Raw genomic sequence first — 24,005 nt, forward strand, 5'->3', positions numbered from 1 at the left:
TTCATAAGACAAACATGTTTATGTATGAAAATAGCATCATTTACTATTCTTTGAAGCAAGCACACAAAGCATCAAGTACATCAAGTACTTCATAAGTGTGTGTAGAGAATTGGTACATAGATTTTAATCAAATGTGTTGTAATTTACTATTGCAGTATAAAGTTTAGCTGGATCTAGCAGCGCATTAACAAGTTCTCTTCTCTCTCTTCTCTTTTAGTGATTCTCAAAGTGTACCACTAATACTACATGGGCTCCCCCTAGTGGCATGTGAAAGAATCACTGAATTAAATATTCAAACTGTACCCTGTTGCAGTGCCTTAAATGTTTTTTTTAAAAATCCACTCCAGTACCTATGTTAAATACAGTTCAGTTTTATTTAACTTTGAAGTACACAATACATTACTGGTTAAAATTTTAGAGCTGCTTCTTTCCAAACATTTAATTTATTTTGGGTTTTTTTGTTTATTACTCACTGTGTGTGCAATATAATTTAACGTAATCATTATTTAAGTGAGTCACAGTTGTTTATTTTCCTATATTAAGCACACTTAATGTTCAAACTGTGCCAAATGTTACAGTAGCTTATAATAATATCAAATATACCTTAAAGGAATAAAACCCATGCTATTCTATTTAAATGTCGTCATTATGGTAGTACGTATTTTTTGATGTAGTATTTGGTGTGGAAGGTTTTGAGACGCGCTCTTCTAGCTGAGAGTACAAGTCTTGGACTGTGCTGCACTCGCTGCAGGGAGAAAAACATCGGATTAGGTTTTGATGAAAATGGATTTTGGGATAGTTTGGCGTCGGTGGCGACCTTGACCTTGTCTGGCCGCTGCTGCTTTGCCAGCCGCCTCCTCCTTGGCCTTCTTGGCTGCCTCAATGGTGGCCATCTTGGCGTCATGCTCCTCCTTGAGGGCGTTCCACTCCTTGCGGTTGTTGAGGAGACGATCCAGCATGGGCGTGATCTCCACGTGGAAGCGGCTGAACTCCTGACACCAAAACACGACAACACCTAGCATCATTGTCATGACTTCAATTGCATGTTGTAAATGAAGTTTGATTGGAAAAAATACAAATTCATTCTTGTAAAATTACAGCTTTCTTTAAAAATTATGACTTTAATTTCATATCATTAAAATTGTTTTCCCACAAATAATGACATTACTGTTGCGCCTTGGCACGATGACCATCCTTGTAAGTCAAAACACTTGTTTATCAAATCATCTTTCTCCATTGAAGAGAATGTAAATGCCATTAATCTGTCCCAGCCTTCCATGTTAGGTGGAATTAGGTTTAATTCTTGCAACATTGTAACAGTGCAATTTACATCAAAGAATAACTTTATTGTTTTTAGTCTCTCCAGATTTCTTTTCATCGCTGTTAAATACTTTTCATAAGGGTTTGTTCAATGCACTTTCATATTTCGTGCTCTGTACTGTCTGTTCGCATGCTTGTAGCAATAAAAAAACAAAAAACTACACCTTAGAGCTACTACTCCCTGCGCACACTCAGGCAATTGACAACGCAACTGGAAATTTCTGTAGTGGATGTACAATTACATTTTATTCTACTAAGGGGAAAAACAAAACATGTTCCCTGGGGTTACACGAGCTCACCCTGGCATTGCACTGCACTCCCTCAGGGTGGCTCTCCATTCTATTTGAGAAGCATTGCTTTAATGTCATAAAATTAAAACATTTTCGTCCTAAAAAGGAGTCTTGAGTCTCATAAAACTATATTTTTGGAATAACTATTTTCTAGAAGAAAATGTGACTTCTATTCCCAAGATTTCTTCTTTTGGTCTGAAAATCCCTCATCTTATTTTACTGGAAAACTAAACCAATGTATTCTCCTAAAAACGTTATGTCAAAAATACACATCTTTATTATCATGAGGTTACAACTTTTTCTTGAACAAATACATTATTTTTGTAATTTTATGAGCGTTTTCTCAAAAGCAGTCCATCCTCAGAAAAATATGACTTTAATGTAAAAAAATTCTGATCATCCCCACCACCAACCCCCCAAAATATGACTTTCTTTGATAAACACTAATTCTTCTCCTAAATAATGACTACTTCCCCAGACATTTTTTTAAAAATTCTTTTAAGATTAAGACTTTTTTTTTTGTGAGGGGAAAAAAAGGGTTTATTCTTTTCAATGGCATGATATGACCTTGTAAACAAAAGAGCAGACAAAGTCGATGAAGCCACACTGCAGCTTGGGAAGCTCTTCTGCTTTGTTTCTGTCCATCATGGGCTGAAAAAGGAGACAAAAAGCAAGCCAGTAGTTGAGATTCTTCGTGCTCCACTGGACACTTTATTCGGAACACAGCAGAGATTCAATACAAGACTTGCCATGTATTGATTGCCATTTCACAAACACTTACAATGGGTTGTTGCTCCAGAACGGTTCTCTCCAGGTCTCCTTGCTCCCAAAACTCAGCAGCTACAGACAGCGCCACCTGCAGGTGGGGTGGGAAATAAACACTTGGTAATTAGCCTTTTTTCCATTAATGAAATACAAATGGCATCTCCCAAGACAACACTGGTGGTGTTACTCTGATAAATTTACAGATTTTGTCCTAGAAAAAGAATAGTACTATCAATCTATCTATATACATTAACACACACACACACACACACACACACATATATATATATAATATAATATAATATATATAATATATTAAAATGACAAAACAAAAAACAAGTTTAATCTGTAAAATTTGTAAATAGTGATTTACATTTACATTACATTACATTTCGTAAAAAATAAAACATAGTTTTACTTTATTGTTCCTTTTTCTTCAAAAACGAAAAAAAATCCTTTAAAAAAAATACCACTTTAATGTCATAAAATTTAAAAGATTTTGAAAAGACTTTTTTTTCTGTAAACTTTTTCTAGCAAATGTATACTGTACAAATTGTGACAATTTGGATGAATAAAAAAAAAAACACACGCACACGCAAAAGTGACATTCCACTGACCTTGCTCTGAATCTCCCAAGGCTTGGCGATGGCCGACAGGTCGCATGCCGTCATCATCATGGCCCTGCGCGGTCGACACAACTTGGTTGATTAAATTGTGTGTGTGTGGTGTGTGTGTGTGGCGTGTGTGCGCTTACATGACAATCTCCTTGCGCGTGGTCTCCAGCATCATGTATTTGGTCCAGTCGTTCCAGTTCTCGTAGGTCTTGGACTGGTCCACGATCTTCTGGAACATGGTCCTCTTCCTGCACAGGACAAGGACACCCACATTGCATCATGGGATTGACCGACAGCAGCAGTGACGAGCTGGCCTGACGCGCGATACTGACTTGAAGTAGAGCGCCAGGTCGGTGGCGATGATGGCGATGTCCATGAGGTGGATGACGATGTCGTGCTGCCGGCGGTTCAGGTTCTGGTAGATGTTCAATGACTGAAACAAACCAAGATTTCAAAACACACACACACACACGCACACGCATGATGCTGCATAAAATGTCAGCCTCCCTGGATGGCTGAAAATTCTTATTTTGCAAACGCAAAATTAATCAGAATAGACTTTGGGGGGCACATAGAACATGTTAGTGCAAAAAAAGAATTTGACCTGAACCTCCCCTTTAAACATTAAAGTGGGGAAATTATGCAAAAAAGCAAGACTTTGAGAAGAGGACAAAAACTTTTACACTGTACTGTTTCAAAACTGAATGAAAAGTGACATATTTTTCATCATTTAAAATTAAATGCATTTTTAAAAGTCGTAACTGAAGCTAAGCAATCGTGCCAAAAATTTAAAAGAAAATATAAACGTTTTTATACTGTATTTAAAATTCGACAAATTAAGTTTCAAAATTAAATGAACTGAAAACATCATTTTAATTTAAAATTAAATACATTTAAAAAATGATCAACACCACTATTTTTTAAATATACTTGTATTTAAAATTAGATTTTTAAAATTGAATAATTTAGGTTCCAAAACTAAATGTAAAAAGTAAAAGTTCTTTTTTTTAATGTAAATTAAAATACATTTAAAAACTTTTTTTTTTTTTACAAAATTACCAATGTTTTGTTTTAAATGTGTTAGTATTTGAAATAAAGTTGTTGTTGTTTTTATTAAAATAAATGAATAAGAATGTGAAATTTAAATGAAATTAAAGTTGTTTTGGTATATTAAGATTAATCTTCTTTTTTTTTTTTTTACACAAAAATAAGTCTAAAAGTATTTTTTAGACATTTTGTTGAAACTTTTTGTGTCTAATATATGATTTTTAACATTAAACAGCGATATCACATTGAATTAAAACAAGTGTTTTTTTTTTTTTACTTAAAACAATATTTTAAATGCTTTTTCATTTAATGTTTGTTGTTTTCTTTCAATTCTTGTCATTCTTTTTTTTTCTCATTTGCATGTACCTGTATATCATTCGCACATTATTTATTCTATTGCCTTATTTATTTGGCATTCATTTGGCCGCAAGTCAAATGCATCATGCTGGCGGACTGAAACAGAAGCTGTCAAGGTGAGTTCAAGTCAAGTTGAGTCTGGGAGTGCGTGCGTGCGTGTGCGCACACTGCAACACACCTCATCCCTCAGGAGAGTCTTGCCAAACTCAAGATGGTGTCTCTCCAAGATGGACGAGCCGTGAAGCTTCGCCAGAGGATTTCCAGACCTGGACACACACATTAAGGCTGGGAGGTTACATGGTGCTAAATCATGAATGATCATTTCGGGACTGGCTGGACCTGCTGCACGCTGCGGTTCGTTTTACTACAGGTGATGAATTGCGTTTGGATGAGCCAGCGAATGACAACAAACAAACTTGTGCGCTCACTTCATCTGGTAGAGATTGTTGGTGCCTCGGTGGTCGATGTCGTGACAGAAGCCGGCGGTCACCATGGCCATGCACTCCAGGTCAGTGTAGTAACGCTTCAGGTTGCCCGTCTGAACACACCAGCACGCACACACGTATGCGCACTTCACACTTTGATTGATGACGCTCTGTAGGAAGTTTCGTCAAGATCTGCCTTTTTTTGCGAGTCAGCAAATTTACCAGCCACCCTCTGCCCACATGCAATGATGAAAACTAAAAGGTTTTATAATTTAGTCTTGTCCAACTGTCCAGTGGATGAGGTTGAAATTTTGTAGCAATTGGGCAAAAGCTGTGGCAGACGTTTGCCTTTGGATAACCATTTCGAATGGCTCAAAAACGACTGCTTCAAACTAAAATGGGAGACTTCCTGTGTCTTTCAATCAGTTTTTTTTTGTGGTGTGTCTACTTGCGACAAACATGCCTGTCAATTTTAAGTAAAACTGGTTAACAAATGTTCATCTTTGTAAAATGAGCCTAAAAATGCTGTTTCCAAGCCAAAATGTCATACTTCCTGTGTGTTTTTGGCATGGCTTCTTGTGACTTTTTTGTGGGTCTAATCATGAGAGATGTGCATGTGTGTGTGTGTGTGTGTGTGTGAGAGACCATGAGCAGTGTGAACATGGTCTGCCCAACGTTGAATCCATGTCTCCAGTTGTGATAAGTGATCTTCCTGTAGCCTTTGCTAAGTGAGTACATGAACCTCACCAGCACCTACGAACACACACACACACACACACACGCACGCACACAAACACACCCATTAGGCTTCCATTTGTTCAAATAAGCATTAAAAATAGCTTTGAGGTGAGTTTATTTCGAGGAGGACACACAGCAGGCGTCCGGCGATGTTTCATGATTAATTAACTAGCTGCATTGGAGTCGATGAGGGGCTAGCTAGGTGCCTCTAAATAAAACTCTGAGACTACATCTGTTTTATGCCTTCACAGGAAAATTTTAGTCAAATCTCTCCCCCAAAAAATCAGTTTGCAGGGGAGTTTGTCGCCATTCCGTTATGAGAGCATATAGACAACACAACTAGTGATCTGAGAAGCCCTTTAATTTGATATGTGGTTTATTATTATTGTTTTTAATGTGATTCCTGGTGAATTCTGAACTTAAACTACTCAAGTTCAAAGGCGTTTGGCTCCAAAAAAGGTGGATCATTACGGACTACCCGAGGTGGCAAATCGGATATGTACGGATAAATTAAGGTTGTTGACCTTGACATTTGAGATAAACATTTATGCTCCAACCAGCACAAAGCTCTAAAACCTGCTTGTGTGCCGATTTGCATTTGTGCAGGACTGAAAGGCATTAGACGGAAAAGTATTTTGCCCCCCCCACAAAAAAAAAAAAAAAAGCCTTAAAATGAGGTGGTCACCTCTCTGGGAATGTGAAACTTGTCCACCACTTTGAGCTCGTAGTACATCCTGATGCCACATTTGACCAGGTCCAACTCACTGTGCTCAAAGTCGCAGAAGTGAAACTCCAGGATCTCCGATTTCTTGGCGCTGGGGAGGACTTCCGACTGGAAACGAGACCAACATATCATTTATGATCATGTCGGAAAAATGGAAGGCGTGTGTTGCATTTTCGGATATGTTGTTTGTATTTCTGCTGATCACCAGGATCTCCTCCAGCTCCTCCTCTTCACACTCATCCGGTTCTTTGCCCCATCGCTCGCGGGTGTTCTGAGGATGCAACGCAAACACCACTTAGGAACTGTGACATCATAGTTGCCAAGCTACGCGCAATGACAAAAACACAGAAATATTGCAATTTAGCTTAGTTCATCCGTCAAGAATAGAAGAAAACAACTGTCACAGTGATGTGAATGGAGGTCTCTGAATCGGCAAAATTTGATAGCAATCGGGCAAAATTTCTTGGGCAAGTTTTTCTTTCAGGGAGTCTTGGAAATGCTCAAAATGACCATGAAATGGAATTTTTATGTGTCCTTTCAAGCATATTTTTTTTTCTCTCTCTCTCTTAACGTATTTGTTATTCTACCCACGACAGACTTGCTGACCAAATTTCAGGTTGACAAGTGAAATTGACTTTGGGGCAGAATTTTTTTACTTTAATCTGATTGCGTACAACTGAACCAATTGAGCCTAAAAATTCTGACTCAAACCAAAACGGCAGGCTTCATGTGTCTGAATTTTTGAGACTGTGGATCTACTCATGACAGACATCCCTACCAAATGTCATTTTGCATCCAGCAAAAAGGCCCGCTTCAAACCTAAATGATCAACTTCCTGTCTCTATACACATATGACTTCTTGAGACTTTTTGTGGGTCTACTAATGCTAGACGTGCTTACCAAATTTCATTTTGCCAACTGAAACGAGCAAAGACCTGATTGTATCTAAAGAAATGACCAAAATCACCCTAAAATTGTTCATTGCTTTAAACCAAAATGGTGGACTTAGGTCTTTTCAGAAATTGTTTCTTAAGACTTGTTTTTGGCTCGACTCATGATAGACATGACTACCAAATTTAAAAGGACCCTTAGAATTCCTGTCTGTTTATTTTTTTTCATTTTTTTTTTTTCATGGCTTATTGAGACTATTTGTGCGGGTCTACTTATCATAGTCAAGTCTACTAAATTCTATGTTGCTAAGTAAAATTAGCTTTGGGGGCTGCATTCGTTAATTCGCTTAAATGTCCAAAATGACCACAAAGAAAAATGGCAGAATTTCCAGTATCTATTCAGATGTGGCTTCTTGAGACTTTTTTTTTGTTGTTGGTCAACTCATGATAGACGTGCTTACCAAATTTCATGCTGCGAAAAACTGGCTTCAGGGTCTATGCAGTGATCCCTCGCTACTTCGCGTTTCTATACTATACTATACTATACTATACTATACTATACTATACTATACTATACTATACTATACTATATCATACTAGTAAACACATTACTGGGGACTTAGTGTATGAAAATGATGACTGATCTTCATCAAGAAATTGAGGCGTTCACTGACCAGGACATTCTGTATCTCGTCTTTGCGGCACTTGACGTGGTAGAGCACCATGTCCTGGAAGATGTCCTTGCGGTTCTCCAGCTTGTTCATCTTGTCGTACGTGTCTGGGTTGAGCACCGACCAGCCCAGAAACTGCGTCAGAGACTGCAATGGGGAGGCACACCGTCACCAACTAGTGGAGGCTGACAGCAACTAGTGCAGTGCTCGGTCCTCGCCCAGCCCGATATTATTTCATTTTTACAATAGGTTCAACTTGTCTAATGCTGAAGAATACCGCAGTACTTGATTTATTTATATTTTTTTGTGGTAAATAACAACAACACGATGAAAAATTGGTAGACAACTGGTTGAACACTCAGGGAAAGAAATGCACGTATTCTTATTTTTCATTCAAGATAAATAAACATTTTAAAATAATTACCAGTAAGTGACAATTGGTAGAGTATGAGGAAAATAAATGTACTTATGTTTATAATAAATGAAAAACATTAATAAAAATTGACAACTGGTAGAGCACAGAGGGAAAGAAAGAAGAATTTCATTTTTTTCAAATGTTGAGATTTCATCGTGAACCATGTAAATAAAAACATAATTATAAATAAGTGCAGACAGAAAGAAATACTACTATTACCAAATGGATGAATAAAACTGGTTAACAGCAAATTTGAATCAGAGGGACCTTTTGTGTCCCTAAAGGTATTTTGGACACTCATATAAAATGTCGTGACTTTTTTTTTCCGCTTATTGAGATATTTTCATTTTTCATTTGTAACTATGACCTATGAAAAGCTTGCACAATTTGGATTTAACCATGCATTGTAATTTGTAGCTATGACGTTTCCCTCCAAAATTCCACTTGTTGCTGAACCTCTCCCGTAATTTATCAATATTACAAAACCTATTCCAATATTACAGATTATATTAGAATAATAATAAATATTATTATTATCGTTGTTATTATTATGAAAACCCGATGTGCTAGAGAATTCAACAAGGGCACATGATGAAAAAGTCACTTTGGTTTGTGTGTTTGTATTGAAAAAGTGACACATGGATTGTTGTTCAAATGAGAGCATTCGAGCTTGTGAACAAAGTAGACGCAGAAAAGCCTCCGGGGCTAATAAATAATGGAATGCACGGCCCTCTATTTAGAAAGCTGTGAGTCACCCACGCACACGCACGCACACACACACACACACACACACAGGCACAGATTTTAAACTGTAGACACTCCACCTCCATCAGCGTTTCGTCCATCTCGTCAAAGGGTTTCCCGTCTTTCCTGTTATAGAAGGTTGCCACGCCCACAATCTCCTCTTTCTTGTTCACGATGGGCATGGACAAAACATTGCGAACTGTCCAGCCTGAGTTGTCCAGAGGTTCTTTCTGTGAAAAGTATATATAGTACACTTATTTAACTTCAACCATTAAAGGCACTGCATACTTACTGTACCTAGTAATTAACTTTACCTACAGAAAAAAAAATCAAATAAATAATATCACCAGAGACCACTTACAAGTTCAAAGCAGTAAAATGTACAAAACATATGTACTAAGTGTTTAATAAACAATGGAAAAACTATATTAAATATGCATATCTGGCTCATTAGTGTGTCACAAAACATGTGGCATGATTTTAGTATGTGCAACGTGTAATAAGTGTGTAATGAAGGTTGTAACAAATTGGTCATAAATGTGTAACAAGTGCATCATTAGTGTATGAACGCATACTATGGTTTATACTAAACGTGTAATGTTTTGTGTGTAATTAATGTGTAATAGCCATAACATAACGTTGTGTGTAACAAATTGAAACAATAGTGCTTTAATAAATATTAAATACCTGAGTTTTGATTGTGTCATAGATCTGTAATAGCCTACTTATGTGAAAAAAATCATAATAGTTGGATTATAAGTGCTTAATAAATTCACACACACACACGCACACACCCCCATACACACACACACATATATATACACACACACACATATATATACACACACACACACATATATATATATATATATATATATATATATATATATATATATATATATATATATTTTTTTTTTTTTTTTTTTTAAAGCGAATTAACAAATGTGAAAGTGTAAAAACGTGTAATGCACACAATTATAGTGTATAACTGTGTCATAAATGGGTATATAATATGTATGTATAAAAAGTGTGTAAAATGTCTAAGAAATGTACACACACATCAGAGTAGGGCTGTAATAATGTGACATAAATGTGTAATGAGTGTCTGTGTTATACATTGCATATTTTGGAGGTGGGGGGGGGATTGTTGCAATGATCAAAAGATACCAAAGATGACATGACTGATTTCTGCTTTGGTCCTGTGGTGGCACGGCTAAATAGTATAGTGGCTAAACAGCTAATGAGACGTCAACAGCCTGAGCAAACTCATTTGGCATTATCATGCTTTCCACATCATCACTTGGGTGCACCTTGTTCAAATGACTCAACGGGATTGTTGCGTTGCCTGTTTATGAGGCCGTATCTTGCGCAAACCGAAGTACAGAAGGAAAAGTTGGACCTGCAGACTTGGGTCAATTAGTGGTGCCCAGAGTTCCAAGTAAACACGGTGAAGTTGCATTTAGCTGTTATGCTGCGCACACATGGAATAAGCTGCCAATAGAGGTGAAGTCCTCTAAGCAAATTGAAGTCATTTTTTTTCCTTTTCTATATATTTCAGAAACAGACTTTTATTTCTTGACTTTACTCTGAAATACTTTTAAAAGTTTTCTGCAAATGTGTTTGAATTAATTTCCTATGGACATATAGTACATATATACTGCATCCATCATTTCTTCTGCTTATTGGGGTCTGAGTTATAATTGTAATTTAATTCTAATGAAAGAATCTATCTGAAGAAAATCCACTAGATTGGCCAAGTTGGCAGAGAACAAGCGCGTGATGGGCTCCCAAAAATGATGAATTTGGTCGTTAGAGTTGGCGCACCTCCCCGTGGCAAAGTGATTGCAATGGGACGAAAGATGAGCAGAGCTGAGCGGCGCATCCTGCTGGAAAGTCAGTGAGGAAAGATAAGGAGATCATTTATTCCCTTTATGACTGCGGCTCCGCCCCACATGCACTCACATGCACGCACACATGACATCATGTTAGTGCCACAACACCTGCACAATTTATTGACTTCCACTTCTCTAAGATCCCTGATGGAAAACGGTGCCATTAAATCTCCTTTATTAGAGCTTGTTCAAATGTGCGGGTGTACTTAATGGACTGCACGTCCATGTGAAACTGCGACACTTACTTGGAAATTGAAGAATTCGTCCTCAGCCGCATTCATTATGTTGCAAATCTGTTAGGAACATGGAAATAATAGTTATTGTATGTACATGTGCTTGAAAATGCGAACAAAGACGATAAATGTTGAATGTGTTGTTTCAAATGTCGAACTCCATTTTCACAAAAGTGCTCGGACTGTATGATAATTATGTGAATAGGGATATACATGGAAATGTGCAATTAATGTATAAATAAGTGTTCAAATATTGTATAGTAAAGTTGTTGTACATGTGAAATAACTATGCAGTATTTCATGTGTAATAACTGTATAATTGTGTAAATGAATGTTAGATGCCTGTTAGATGAACAGGAGAAGATGGCCCTCAATGTGTAAAAGATGTGCACATAATGTCTAATGCATATGGAACAAAGGCGTAATAAGTGTGTAAGAAATTAAGCATATAATAAATGTATAATAACTGTCTAGTTACTGCATAATACGCATGTCATAAGTGTATTAAATGTGTATGGGCGGTATTTAATGTGTAAATCATGTGTAACTAATCCTCACTTCTTTAAGGAGGTTCTCCCGAGTATTAGTGAATCGGTTTTGGCCATTATCAACAGCAGCCTGTCTTCTGGTTTAGTGCCCCAACATTTTAAGCATGCTGTAGTGCAACCCCTGCTCAAGAAACCTGGCCTTGATCAAGGTTTGCTGTCAAATTTTAGACCCATTTCCAAGCTGCCTTTTACCTCTAAAATTCTGGAAAAAGTGGTTCACTCAAGGTTAAAATCTTTCTTGGGTGAACATAATGTCATGGAGGTTTTCCAATCAGGTCTCAAGAAGATGCATAGCACAGACTCAGCCCTGTTATGTGTTTTTAACGATGGCAAATGACATTTGAGATCGTCTATGTCTTGTTTTGTTGGATTTGAGTGCAGCGTTCGACATGGTGGACCACAGTATTCTTCTGGCTCGTTTGCAGCACCTGGTGGCTACTACTGGAAGCGCTTTAGAATGGTTTGGATCCTATTTGGCTGGCAGGACTTTTTCTGTTAGCTTTGGTTTCTCTGAGTCCTGCTCTGCCCCTCTATCGTATGGTGTTCCACAGGGTTCTATTTTGGGGCCATTGCTGTTCTCGTTGTGTTTGCTGCCCCTGGTTTCCATTCTTCGAAAACACGGAATCGCCTTCCACTGCTATACGGACGAAATCTTACCAGTCCATTTTCTGCAACATAGGTCGGCAAGCCGCTGACCAGAGCCCAGTGGTCTGCTGGAGGATTCCTGCACGCACGTCAACAAACAACAGCATTTGATTCATAATAATTCCCAAACCATCAACAAGACTGATTGTATTTGCGACTGACGGGATGACTTTGATGTCTTCTTTGCCGTGCAGGATGTAGTCGATAATTTTGTAGAAGACTATTTCCTGCACAAGACAATACAAAAATGGTGTTCAGTGTGCTTTCATTTCCTCCAAAGAACCCGTAACAAATTGTTATTACATGTTTAAATCGGAGATGCAAGTAAGATGATTTTTTTGCACTGATTGTGAAACTCCCGCAACCCTCGTGAGGGCAAAGCGGTTCAGTAACCAAGAATGCTTCGTTAAGAAGGACTTACGAAACACAAAATTTGATGGCCCGCCCCGTCATACAGCATGTCAAAAACATAAGATCGTTGTTGTCCCAGGTTGAGATGGTACAGGCCAAGTTTGTAGTCAATCAGGTTAACCGTCTAAGACGCGGGTGTCCAAACGTTTTGCAAAGAAGGGCCAGATTTGGTGAGGGGAAAACGTGTGAGGGCCGACCAATCAGCTTCAAGTTGCTTAAAATGTTCACGGCATTTGTTAGCAGTCACCTTGTCGTAGTTTGCACGACTCGTCTGCTAGACACCTTACGCCACTTTAAGAATGGCGTTTTTCGAGAGGCGGAGCAAGCTCAGGGCTTATTTCAGAAAGAGCCAGTGAGAGCAGCCACACTGCTGCTGCCATCTAGTGGTGAAATGCATTTTCTTTTTTTCTTTTTTTCCATGTGTATTTTGTATTGTGGTCAACACTACTGACAGGCCGCTCATTTTTAATTTCATGCCAGAGGCTGCGGGCCGGTAGAAATTTGAGCACGGAACATTATTTATCTAGGACAAGTGGTATAGCCCCTCTAAATATGCAAAATTGTGCATGCAAACACTCGTAGCTCACTTCCTGTACAGTTTAGGGTGTGGCTACCGATGTCTTTATTGTACATCTCGGAGTGCTACACGTGCCTCCTGGTTTTTGTAGGCATAAGTCAAACCGGGACAGGGTCCATTATACCTCTGTAGAGCACTGCAGACCCATTTTTTTTGTACGCATGGAAGGCAACTTCAAAATGTCCTGTTTTTTTGCCATGTCCAGCGTGTGTGCAAAGTTTGGTGAGTTTTTGTTCATAATTAGTTGCTCAAAAATGTGATTCTTCGCAGAGAACAAGGATTTCTACAGAAACAATAGGGACCTCTGTGTGGTCTCTCCTTGGGCCCTATGATAACAATCATTTATAATAGTAATATCGTAATATATTGAAAATTTTGGTAAAGTATGTAATGCGCTTTTAAAGGTCAAACTTAAAAACATCAAATTAAAATACTGTATTGCCAAAACCAGATGTGCTAAAAGTAAAGGCATTTTTAAATCAGCGTCCAAAATATGTTTATGGACACACATAAAAAGGCATCTCTGATTAAAATCTGCTGTTGAACTGTGTAATCATTTTCACTTACCCGACCATCAGGTGTTTTGGGTCCGTCGTATGGAGGAACTTCTCCCATCAGGACAGGCCACAGGTCAAAGAACTCCTACAAATCAAAAAATGAAATGGGGCTAGCGTACGCATGTTCAAGCCTTTGATGCTAGCGTTGGCGGAGTGGATGTTGGTCACCTTGGTTTTGGTCATGTCCAGCAGACCCACAGAGTAGCGGTCGCAGTTGAGGAAGGCTCGCACCGTGTACAAGGCCTTGTGAAACTGCCTCTCAATGTCCGTCAGCTCCTCAAACACCTTGCTGGCCGACCACAGCAGGACCTGTTTAACAATCGTGTAATAGATGCGTAATAAGTGTGTAATGGGTGCATTAGCAACAGTGCAATCAATACATAATAAGTTAGTGATAAGTTCATAAAAAAATATCTAATAGTTTGGTCGGACAGTAATGTGTGAGTGTCATACGTGTGTAATGTTCAATATGTAAAATGTGTGTAATTAATGTGTACTAAGTGCGCAATGACCTTGACATCTGTAATAAGCGTGTATTGAATACTCAATGAATGTGTATGTGCAACAATTGTGTTTTAAGTGTCTAACGCATGTGTAATAAGTGCGTAGCAGATGTGTAAGTATAAGACTGTAGAAATGTGTGACAAATTTATGACATGAATGATAAGTGTGTTATAAAAATGTCTAATAGTGCAACACGTGTACAGTATGGTACAGAAGTGGTAAATATGTAATATGTGTTTAGTAGTGTGCAAAAATGTGTAAAAAAGGGGAAAAAAAACAAATGTGTAGATGTAATGTGTGTACTAAATTGTAATACATGTCTATTAAGCGTGCAATACTGTAAATGCATAAAGTGTGCTAAATGTTTCACAAATGTGCAATAAGTGTGCACTATGTGTAAAGTTTGTACTAAGCTTGTAATAAGTGTGACAAAATGATGTGTGTTATGAGACTGTAATAAAGATGTAATAATGCAATATAATACTGTATGTGCACTTAATATGCAATATGCAAGTATGAGATAACTTCAATTTAAAGTTGTATGTTGATTTCAGAGTGACCCAACTCACGAGACGAGACATCGCTTGGCTGATTTTTTTTATGCTTGAGTTACGATCAACGCTTTGAGTTATGAGCGCTAGCTGTGGCAGCAGCGAACGCCGCAACAAACAGCGACTATGGAGCATTTGTCCAAAAAGAGGCCAAGTACTTGCTTTAAGCTGTAAATTGCCATTCCCAGTTCAAGTTTAGCGGAAAACTACATGTTAAACAAAGCGAATTACATGTTTTGCACTTAACCAAACCGCACAATTAATAAAAGCCTCCTAGCAAAAGATGCAAAATGCCAGAGATGGGCTAACAAAATAAGTCAAGGCACCACTGTATAACGATTGTGTGATGAGTGGGTAACATGTGTATCGTGTTAAAAGGTGTTCGATAAATGGGGAAAAATAGACCAAAAATTGCGATACGTGTGAAATAATCATGTAATAAATGTGTAGTTCTTAATAAACTGTAATAAGTGTGCAGTAAGCGTAGTAAATTGTGTAATTGGGCGAAGGTGCCGAGCGAGTAAGGACACGCCCCCTCCTGCACATCTCAAACTTTTGACACTAACTTGAACTTCTTCCGATCACCTTGAATCAGACCAAAAAACACCCCATCAAAAGCATTCTCGCTGTGAAAAAGAACAATGATAATCCCTCAAAGCCTGAAAATAATGACTTTCCCCGCTGCCTCCAACTTCCTCGGGACTCTTGAGTTGCATCCATCACTGCTGCAACTTTGTGTTACTGCTTTGACTTTTATTGCAGCGACCGCTCTGAGTCACGAGCTGAGCTGCGACGGTCCGCGAAGCCATCGCTCAATGTGAGGGGGCATACGGGAAAAAAAACTCACCTGCCCTCTCCTGGTCTCACAGTTGTGCAGGTAGCTAAGGTGGAAAACCCTCAGCACCAGGTTGGCAAAGTTCAGGTACTTGTTCAGAGTCTGCGGGCAAATGGAGATTCATTTTTAGGATTGAAAAAGAGGTTTTGTGGTTACAATCCGTTCTAAACGCAACATCAAGGCAAGGCAGCTTTATTTATACAGCGCGTGTCCCACACAGGGTAACTTGCTGTGCTTTATGTAATTAAAAATACATGTAAAATCATTTACAAACAAAAGAATGAATCTAAAAACAAAGGACAAAAACACTAGGTAGGTTTAGCTTAGTAAAATTATGAAAAGAACATACGATGCCCTTTTTTCGTTCTGTGTGCGAGTCTGGCACAGTCTAACCATGTGCATGGGTGTCCCTCATGCGCATCAAAATCACGGCGGTCGAAGCACAAACCTGAGTATGCCGTGCGTGACATTGTGGAAACAAAACCAACACCCAACTTGGGGATGGTGCGCGGGCCGTCAGGCCGGAAGCGCAGAGCAATAACCGCTGAGCTAAAACTCTGTGTCGCCATCTTGCCGATTTGCGCTCTAACCCAAATGAAAGGTAAAAGTGAGGCCGGCAACTGTTATACATTTTATTATACGCCGTCTCCATCCCAGCAAAATGCCCCTTCAACATGCACATGAATCCAGTCATTCTCAACCGGTGTGCCGTGGCACATTAGTGTACCCTGAGAGATCATCAGGTGTGTCGCGGAAAATTATTCAATGTCAATTATTTTGACAAAAAAAATTTTTATTCGTGTGCGCATTCATGCTCTGGTCCGCTTCAGCTTGTGAAAGTGGAGGAACAATCGCCACGGTATTTTTTATTTTGTGGAGGTGATCGTGATGAGATCACGTTTTTTATGTCAATAAATCCAAACTATTGTGCAGAACACTTTTATACTTTCACAGGTTGAAGTGGACAAGAGTAGTAATGTGCACTTGCATTTTGGTGGCGATCGGTCACCGTTTTAGACAACAGAACCGACAAAGCCAGCAATATTACCAAGCATGCCAAGTATTTGTCCCCATGTTGGGTCAGATGTCCTTCAAAATCAATAGGATTCTTGCTGTAATATCCATTTCAAAGGATCCATTAGTAGGCACCAATCCGTACCCATCTTGGGTAAGACTTTAAAATCAATAGGTTTCTTTCCATGCCAGAGAGATATGGATAAACATTCCCAGAAGACTGGTCGGGAAGCTTCCACCTTGAAACAGATTTTTCAAATCAATAGCTTCCTTAGATGCTGGACAGAACGCGCCTTCCAATGTGCCACCCAGTATTCCATGTCAATCGGATTGTTTATTTCATATGGGACAATAATCCAGGAGGGGTTGAGGAAGACCAGTAGGTGATATGACCTCTGCTGCGACCTTGGAGCTCATCTTAAAACCAACACATTTTGGACAGTAACTACATGAGGATATTCTTAATCAAAAACAATTCTGTCTGGAATAATTGATTTCAAAAGAGTTGTTAGTATTGTCCATCCAAACCCTTCAGAATCATTAGGCTTTTTCCCCCACCTCAAAATGCTAAATGGGATCAAAAACAGATAGGAATCATGTGCCTAATTAGGAACAATCATCCTAGAATATTAGTAGGGAAGTAACAGGACTCCTGCCAACGCCATTGGAGCTCAATTTTTAAATCAATAGATTTCTCAGAGTAGATATCATAAAACTATTGAAAATGAATAGGATACTTGCATCATCTTTGATCAGTCATACTTCAAAATGAAAATTATTCTTACACATTGAAACATGCCATCCCCTCCCAAGTGCCACACAGAACCCAAAATCAATTTCTCTGCCGTGGAACAAGGCGGGCGCAAGGCGGTCTCCCAATTGCCATTTGCAGCCATGACTGTCAAACAAAAAGAAAACATAAGTGGAAAGATAGCTTTGAGTTTTAGAGCGAGAGTTTCAAGGTGACTGATAACATTTTCTCTTTGATTCTGTGGGCCACAGACAAGGATTTCAGTTGTCTATTTTATTTCTAGTTTAGCAGGAGAAAATTGTTTTGCATCCACACACAGATCTGTTCGATACGGTGACAGAGTCAATCTACAGGCCCAAATTCACCTGACATCAATGACACGTACAAAGATCTGAGTCTTGTTTGCATAATTGTGGAAATGCACTTAGCTGTGCATTAGATGGCCTACTAGAAGCATGTACGGATTGAATATTAGCGGTACCACCAGGATTGACTCATCCGTTCGGTTACCGGGTCGGTTACCATTTTCAACAAAGAACGTACTGTCCACAAGCTATGACTTGAAGTAGTTTAGAGCAGTGTTTTTCAAACTGGTGTGCCACGCGATATTGTCAGGTGTGCCGTGGGAAATGATCTCATTCGTGTGCCTGTGCGGTTTAGCGCCTGGCAGCGTAATCATGTCTTAACCCCGTTGTAGTAGTCTTTCATACCAGCAGGTGGCAGCAGCAGTAGATAGCCAATTGTCTTTGTTTAGAGACAAGCGAATTAGTGACGCATGTTTATCTAAACAGGCCCATGTTTCACACTAAGTATCAATATTTAACATTGTAAAATACTTTTTTCTTTGTCTTTATTTAATGCCTATTCAAGACGTTATAATATAACATCATTCTTCGAGGTTAAAAAATGCTTACATAATATAACACTTACATTGTTAGAATAAGCTTTTTTTTTTTCACAATTTCAGCTGGTGGTGCGCCGTTGGGTTTTTTCAATGAAATCAATGTGCCTTGACTCCAAAGAGTTTGAAAAACACTGGTTTAGAGTAGTACCAGAGATTCTACTTTATTTAAGTGTGTATTTGTCCCTCTCTTGGGTTAAATGTCCTTCAAAATCGATACGATTCTTGCTATGATATCCATGTCAAAATCTCTGCAGTGTATCTCAAGGCACTGCTGTATATTATCAAAGGAAATACTACACTATATGCACACGATTACCTCCTCGTCCGTGGTGGTGAAGTGCGGAGCGTCGTCCATCTTGTTGACTGCCATCATGACGGCCATCATGTCCTTGCCGTTCATAATGGGCACGGCCAGCACGTTCCTGGTGGTGTACTCGGTCAGCTCATCCACAAAGTTGCTGAAGTGAGGATTCTAAAACGCCAAAGGAGGAGGAGGAAGATTTAAACATTTAAAGCCAAACCCAATGGACCAGGTCAACAGTGTGGTCCTCAGGCGAGGAGGAGACCTCATTAAATGACAAGAGAGACTTAAAACCTGCAGATGGACGGATTCTCCGGGGATAGAATCAGTGACAAAGTCTTTTGTTTGACCATCACCGCTGTCAGATTCTTTTTGTTTTTGTTTTTTTCTAAGTCAAACCAATCGCGAAGAATTGCTTGAGGCTAGAATTCACAATTTCAATAAACTTACAATAAACCTGGTAAGTAAGGCTCAATGATTGAGGTGCGTTCCATTTATCATACATGATATGTATTTATATTTTTATTGTAAATAATACTTGTAAATTGCAAACATAACATTAAGGTATTGAAGGAGCCATTTCAATTCTGATTGTAACTGTAATTAATTATAGCATTATTGTAAACAATATGCTTTCCATTTTTATGACTGCAAATTGAATCATAACTCATATTTGTAAAATTCGGAATAATTGTGAAATAATAAACAATAGAAGTTTTCTTTAATTACTATGAATATAATTTACTTGTAGTTCATTTGGTAGATTGAGAATGATTGTTAATATCCATCCATCCGTCCATTATCCAAACTGCTTATCCTAACGAGGGTCGCAGGCGGGCTGGAGCCTATCACAGCCGTCTACGGGCAGTGGACGGTTTACCCTGAAGTGGTTGCCAGCCAATCGCAGTAATTGTTAAATAAATTCAATAAAATAAATAAATAATGTATGCAGAGATATTTATTATTATTATTGTTATTAATATTATTAGATATTATATGGAGTTTTTTTCATTTAAATAATTAGAATATAATGGTAATTCATGTGTCATTTACTATAAAGCAATTGTAAATTATATTCTAATATTGTAAATGAATGCTAAATAATTATTTGAGTTTTTAAAAAATAGGTGTGTTTTTTTTTTCCATTTCATGACGAAAAATAATCTTTTTTCATGACCGAAAGAATAAGATCACTTATGCAAAAGGCCTAATTGAATTTTATCCGCAGCGTGTCAGGGCTCTCCCTCAGAGTTTGCGTAAGGAGCTTGGCCATCCGGTAGGGGCTCAGAGTAGAGCTGCTGTTCCCCCGCATTTACAGGAGCCAGATGAGGTGGTTCGGGCATCTGGTTAGGATGCCTCCTGTGCTCAAGGCATGTCCTACTGTGAGGACGACCCAGGCCACGCTAGAGAGACAATGTAATTCACCAAGATGACTGTTAGGTGTCACCATCATATTTGTTTTCAAACTGATTTAAATCGGAAGTAATCATTTAGCAGGTGTGCAATTAGACAGACGATAGCAATACAGTTTTTGGACCGTATCTAGTTCGCCAACATTACACTTCTCAAAGGATTTATCAACGCAATCGAGCACATCCGACACCCCACGTCTAGTCACCTCAGTGGCTTAAAGCTAAACTTAGCCATTACATGATTATTTAATAGTGTTTTAAAACGGCAAAAGAACAGCATAAAGCACTGCTTTGCATTAAAATACCGACTGGTTTCTTTTTTATAACATTTTTAATCATAAAAACATCTCACAATGTGTAAAAATAGATTATGAATCCAAATCGAATCGAATAAGTCACGCCACTAAAGAAGTCAATTTTGATTGGTGCGGAACAAGAACGTGGTCTTAAAATGGCTGCAGGGAGTGTTTAGTGCTGTTGCTTCTGCTGCTGAGTCAGTGAACAGGACTCCACTGCAGGCCTGTGTGACCTCTGGCTGTAATCTGGGATCGCTCTAATTCGGGACAGATTAACCAGCTTCATCTGGAAAACTGCCCCCCATCACACACACACACGCACACACACACACCTGGATACAAAACCCATCTATCTCAGGGTGGTGACAAGCGTGTGAATGATATAAAGATTAAAAGGGATTTGAGGAGAAATACAGTGGAATAAATGTGAATGGAAGACCAAAATTCCAAACATATTATCTCAACCTTCAAAGGAAATATAAAGTCTCTGCATCCCGCCTGAAAGGCCGCTGCACTCACCGCATTAGCATCACAAAGCAGACCAATTATGAGGAAACAAGAGCTGTCACTAGTTTTAATTGCCGCACTTTTACTCATGGTGCGCCCATGAGTCAGGCCCAGGGAGAATTGTTTTTACTGCTTCATGTGGGAATAAAATTGAGCAAACACTTCCAAATGCTAAGGGAACTATGTGACGATGACATTGCTTTGGAGGCAAATTGTGGTGTCACGTCGCTCTCTGGTGGCTATTTTGGTGCAAAGCATCAGGGAAAGAAATTAATTGCAAACTGGAAGATTAAGGCTGGCGGGCTGGATTGAATGAGAATTTTGTGGCATTCATCCCACCCACGATGGATCAGTTACATTCTTACACCAATACGGGATAAGAGGATTACTATAAGGGTGGCGAAGGCACTGGAAGAAACTTTGGGAGCGCTTCTGTGCTTTAGTTATCAAAATAGGTCAAATTAGATATCCATCCATCCATTATCCAAACCGCTTATCCTCACAAGGATCGCGTGCGTGCTGCAGCCTATCCCGGCTGACTTTGGGCCGGGGCGGAGCCATGGGTGGGCCTGTGCACACCCAGGTATGGTGTAAACAGTATATTGATATCTAAGCAAAAAATTCCACCTTCACACAGATATGAATGCTCATGTTTGTTGGTTTTGCCTGGTTCTATTACTGTGGTATGTTAAAGTGTGTAGGCGCGTCAACATATTACCTGGGACACGTCAGGCACGTTGACCATCTTCTTGGTGGAGGCCACGTGGCCCACGATTCCCAAATCCAGCGGGTACACAATTTCACTATCTGGCTGCACCAGGCAGTCATCCAACACGGAATCTTTATGCACATTAAATAACCTGCAAGGCACAAGTGATGACACTATATCAATAATAGGAGACCGTTTGTTCCGCATGCATTTAAATTAGTAGCTACTTTAAAAAGTTTTTTATTTGGGTGCAGAGTCACAAAAAGGTACAGTTGAAGCTAAAGAATTTATTTTCTCTTTTGAATGGTGCCGGCCGCTTAGTGCTGGTGAGTGAGTTAGAGAGCTAGACATAAGATTTAATACTTTGGTTTGGTAGTGAGTGATTTTTTTAATCAGTTAGTGAGACAGTCTTAGCGAATGAGTTAGTTTGTTAGCTAGATATGTGTTTGTGAGTTAGTTTGACTAAGTCCACGAGTTAGCGACTTGCATAGTGTGTAAGTTAATGGATGATTTAGAACAGGGGTCCTCAAACAGTAAACCAGTAAATTTGGTACCCCACCCCGTCGGGGCAGTGATATGTACATTATGTATAGCGTCTGCACAAGCTCCCTGCCCCGCCCCCCTGTCGGCGGTTACTTTCCAAAGTGGAACATGCATCTGAATCAGCAGATTGAGTCGTTAGTTCGCAGTATGGACCACCAGGTTTAGGTGCAGCGCTGGATAAAAGTGCCGCCCAGGTTGATTTTTTTTCCCCACTTTTGTACCTTACAGTCTGCTTGCATCGGGGTCAGAAGAAATGATGCAGCAGAGGTTTTTGGAGCGTTTAAATGTCAAAACAATTCAATTTGGGGTTCGCTAAATAGATCAAAACGTCGGAGGATCAACCTGGTGGCAAGCTCAGCCACGCCATTCCTCTGTCGGTACATGAAGAGGCTCATGCGGTCGGCCCTCAGCATGAAGCAGAGGTGCCTCATGAGGTTGAAGAGAGATTTCTCCATCTGCAGGTTGTCCTGGATGTCTCGCACCAGGTCAAAGAGGATCTCACTCTCCTCTACCGCAGTGAGCCGGTGATAGTGGCTCACGTCCACTGCTGTGGCGCGGCCGTTGTCCAGCAAGTCCGACACCACCTTGGGCCGGAAGTTGATGTCGTAGTATTGCTTGGCGAACTGCGGATTGGCGTCAAGGAACTGCTCGGCCGTGGCGGCATCCACCATGACTGCGGAGCAAAGCGGGTATCAATAATAAACAGTGGAGCCTTGAGATACGAGTTGTTGATAGAAACATACGAGTTGTTCATAGAAAGATATGCTGCCACCCATCAATGTGCTTTTCATGGAGGCCCCAGTTTATTTCAACAAGACAATGCCAAACCACATTTGGCATGTGTTGCAACAACGTGGCTTCGTACTAAAAGAGTACGAAGAGTGCGGGTACTAGACTGGCCTGCCTGCAGTCCAGACCTGTCTTTGAAAATGGGTGGCACATTAGCAAGCGTAAAATACAACAACGGAGATCACGGACTGTTGAACAGCTGAAGCTATTCATCAAGCAAGAATGGGAAAGAATTCCACTCAAAAAGCTTTAACAATTAGTTCCCAAACATTTACAGTATTGAATGTTGCTAAAAGAAAAGCTGATGTAGCACAGTGGTAAACATGACCCTGTCCAAGCTTTTTGGGGAAGGTGATGCAGCGATTGCATTCTAAGTTAATGATTACTTAATAAAAACAATAAAGTTGATCAGTTTGAACCTTGTCTTTGTGGTGTACTCAATAAATATAGGTTGAACATTATTTGAAAGTCATTGTTCTGATTTATGTTCAAAACAACGCACTGGAATTGGGTTTGTAGTTTCAGTTAGTTTTTCATTTTTTGAAAACCTTTTTCGCTTTTGTTTCACTTCGTTAAAAAAATACTTTTGCAATCACGGTTTTAGTAATTTCACAAGTTTTCATTAGCCACAATAACCTTGATCATCACAACCCTCACCACGTCAGTAAGTACATAAATACTGTAGATGATAAAAAGACAAACGGTACCTGATGAAATGTCCGTAACGTCTCCAGTAGCACAGCGTCTAATCCCTCTGTTTTATCATACGGTCTGCAGGTGGATGAGAGAGAGCAAAAGGGATTATTACAAGGGTGCTTTTAAATGATCACATGCGCACGTAAAGCTGCACACCAATGCAATCCTGAGATTATGATACCTTCTAGTATTGAGGGCCACCACCTGGGAATCCTCCCTCGTTTATTGTTGCAACATTGGCACTGTTCTCTCATATTCATAATGCACGATCATTATGACCGGACACAAACATCAACACTGAAACAAAGCTGTAAATGCAGAGGTAGTTGG

General features: G+C 39.3%; 1 protein-coding gene across 2 annotated transcripts; it reads right to left on the reverse strand.

The window, feature by feature from the left end:
* pde6a (phosphodiesterase 6A, cGMP-specific, rod, alpha) lies at positions 1 to 23,923 on the reverse strand. 2 transcript variants are annotated; one of them, XM_086023332.1, is made up of 25 exons: positions 23,857 to 23,923; positions 23,687 to 23,750; positions 22,533 to 22,863; positions 21,657 to 21,798; positions 18,739 to 18,894; positions 15,766 to 15,855; positions 14,032 to 14,172; positions 13,874 to 13,948; positions 12,481 to 12,545; positions 12,331 to 12,397; positions 11,138 to 11,185; positions 9,081 to 9,230; positions 7,845 to 7,988; positions 6,486 to 6,551; positions 6,242 to 6,388; positions 5,464 to 5,571; positions 4,822 to 4,931; positions 4,572 to 4,659; positions 3,322 to 3,422; positions 3,130 to 3,237; positions 2,993 to 3,056; positions 2,392 to 2,466; positions 2,178 to 2,261; positions 824 to 992; positions 1 to 745 (listed from the first exon to the last, which is right to left on the reverse strand). In XM_086023332.1, the coding sequence occupies exons 3-25, from the start codon at positions 22,859 to 22,861 to the stop codon at positions 708 to 710; spliced, it is 2,565 nt and encodes an 854-aa protein (XP_085879458.1). In that variant the 5' UTR covers positions 22,862 to 22,863; positions 23,687 to 23,750; positions 23,857 to 23,923; the 3' UTR covers positions 1 to 707. The 2 variants fall into 2 exon arrangements, with proteins under 2 accessions (XP_085879458.1, XP_085879457.1); XM_086023331.1 differs by lacking the exon at positions 23,857 to 23,923 and having other exon boundaries at positions 23,687 to 23,824.
* Positions 23,924 to 24,005: the final 82 nt, after the last annotated feature.

This window comes from Filicampus tigris, chromosome 2 (assembly GCF_054856515.1).
Source record: "Filicampus tigris isolate MCC_2025a chromosome 2, RoL_Ftig_1.0, whole genome shotgun sequence".
Classification (NCBI taxonomy): domain Eukaryota; kingdom Metazoa; phylum Chordata; class Actinopteri; order Syngnathiformes; family Syngnathidae; genus Filicampus; species Filicampus tigris.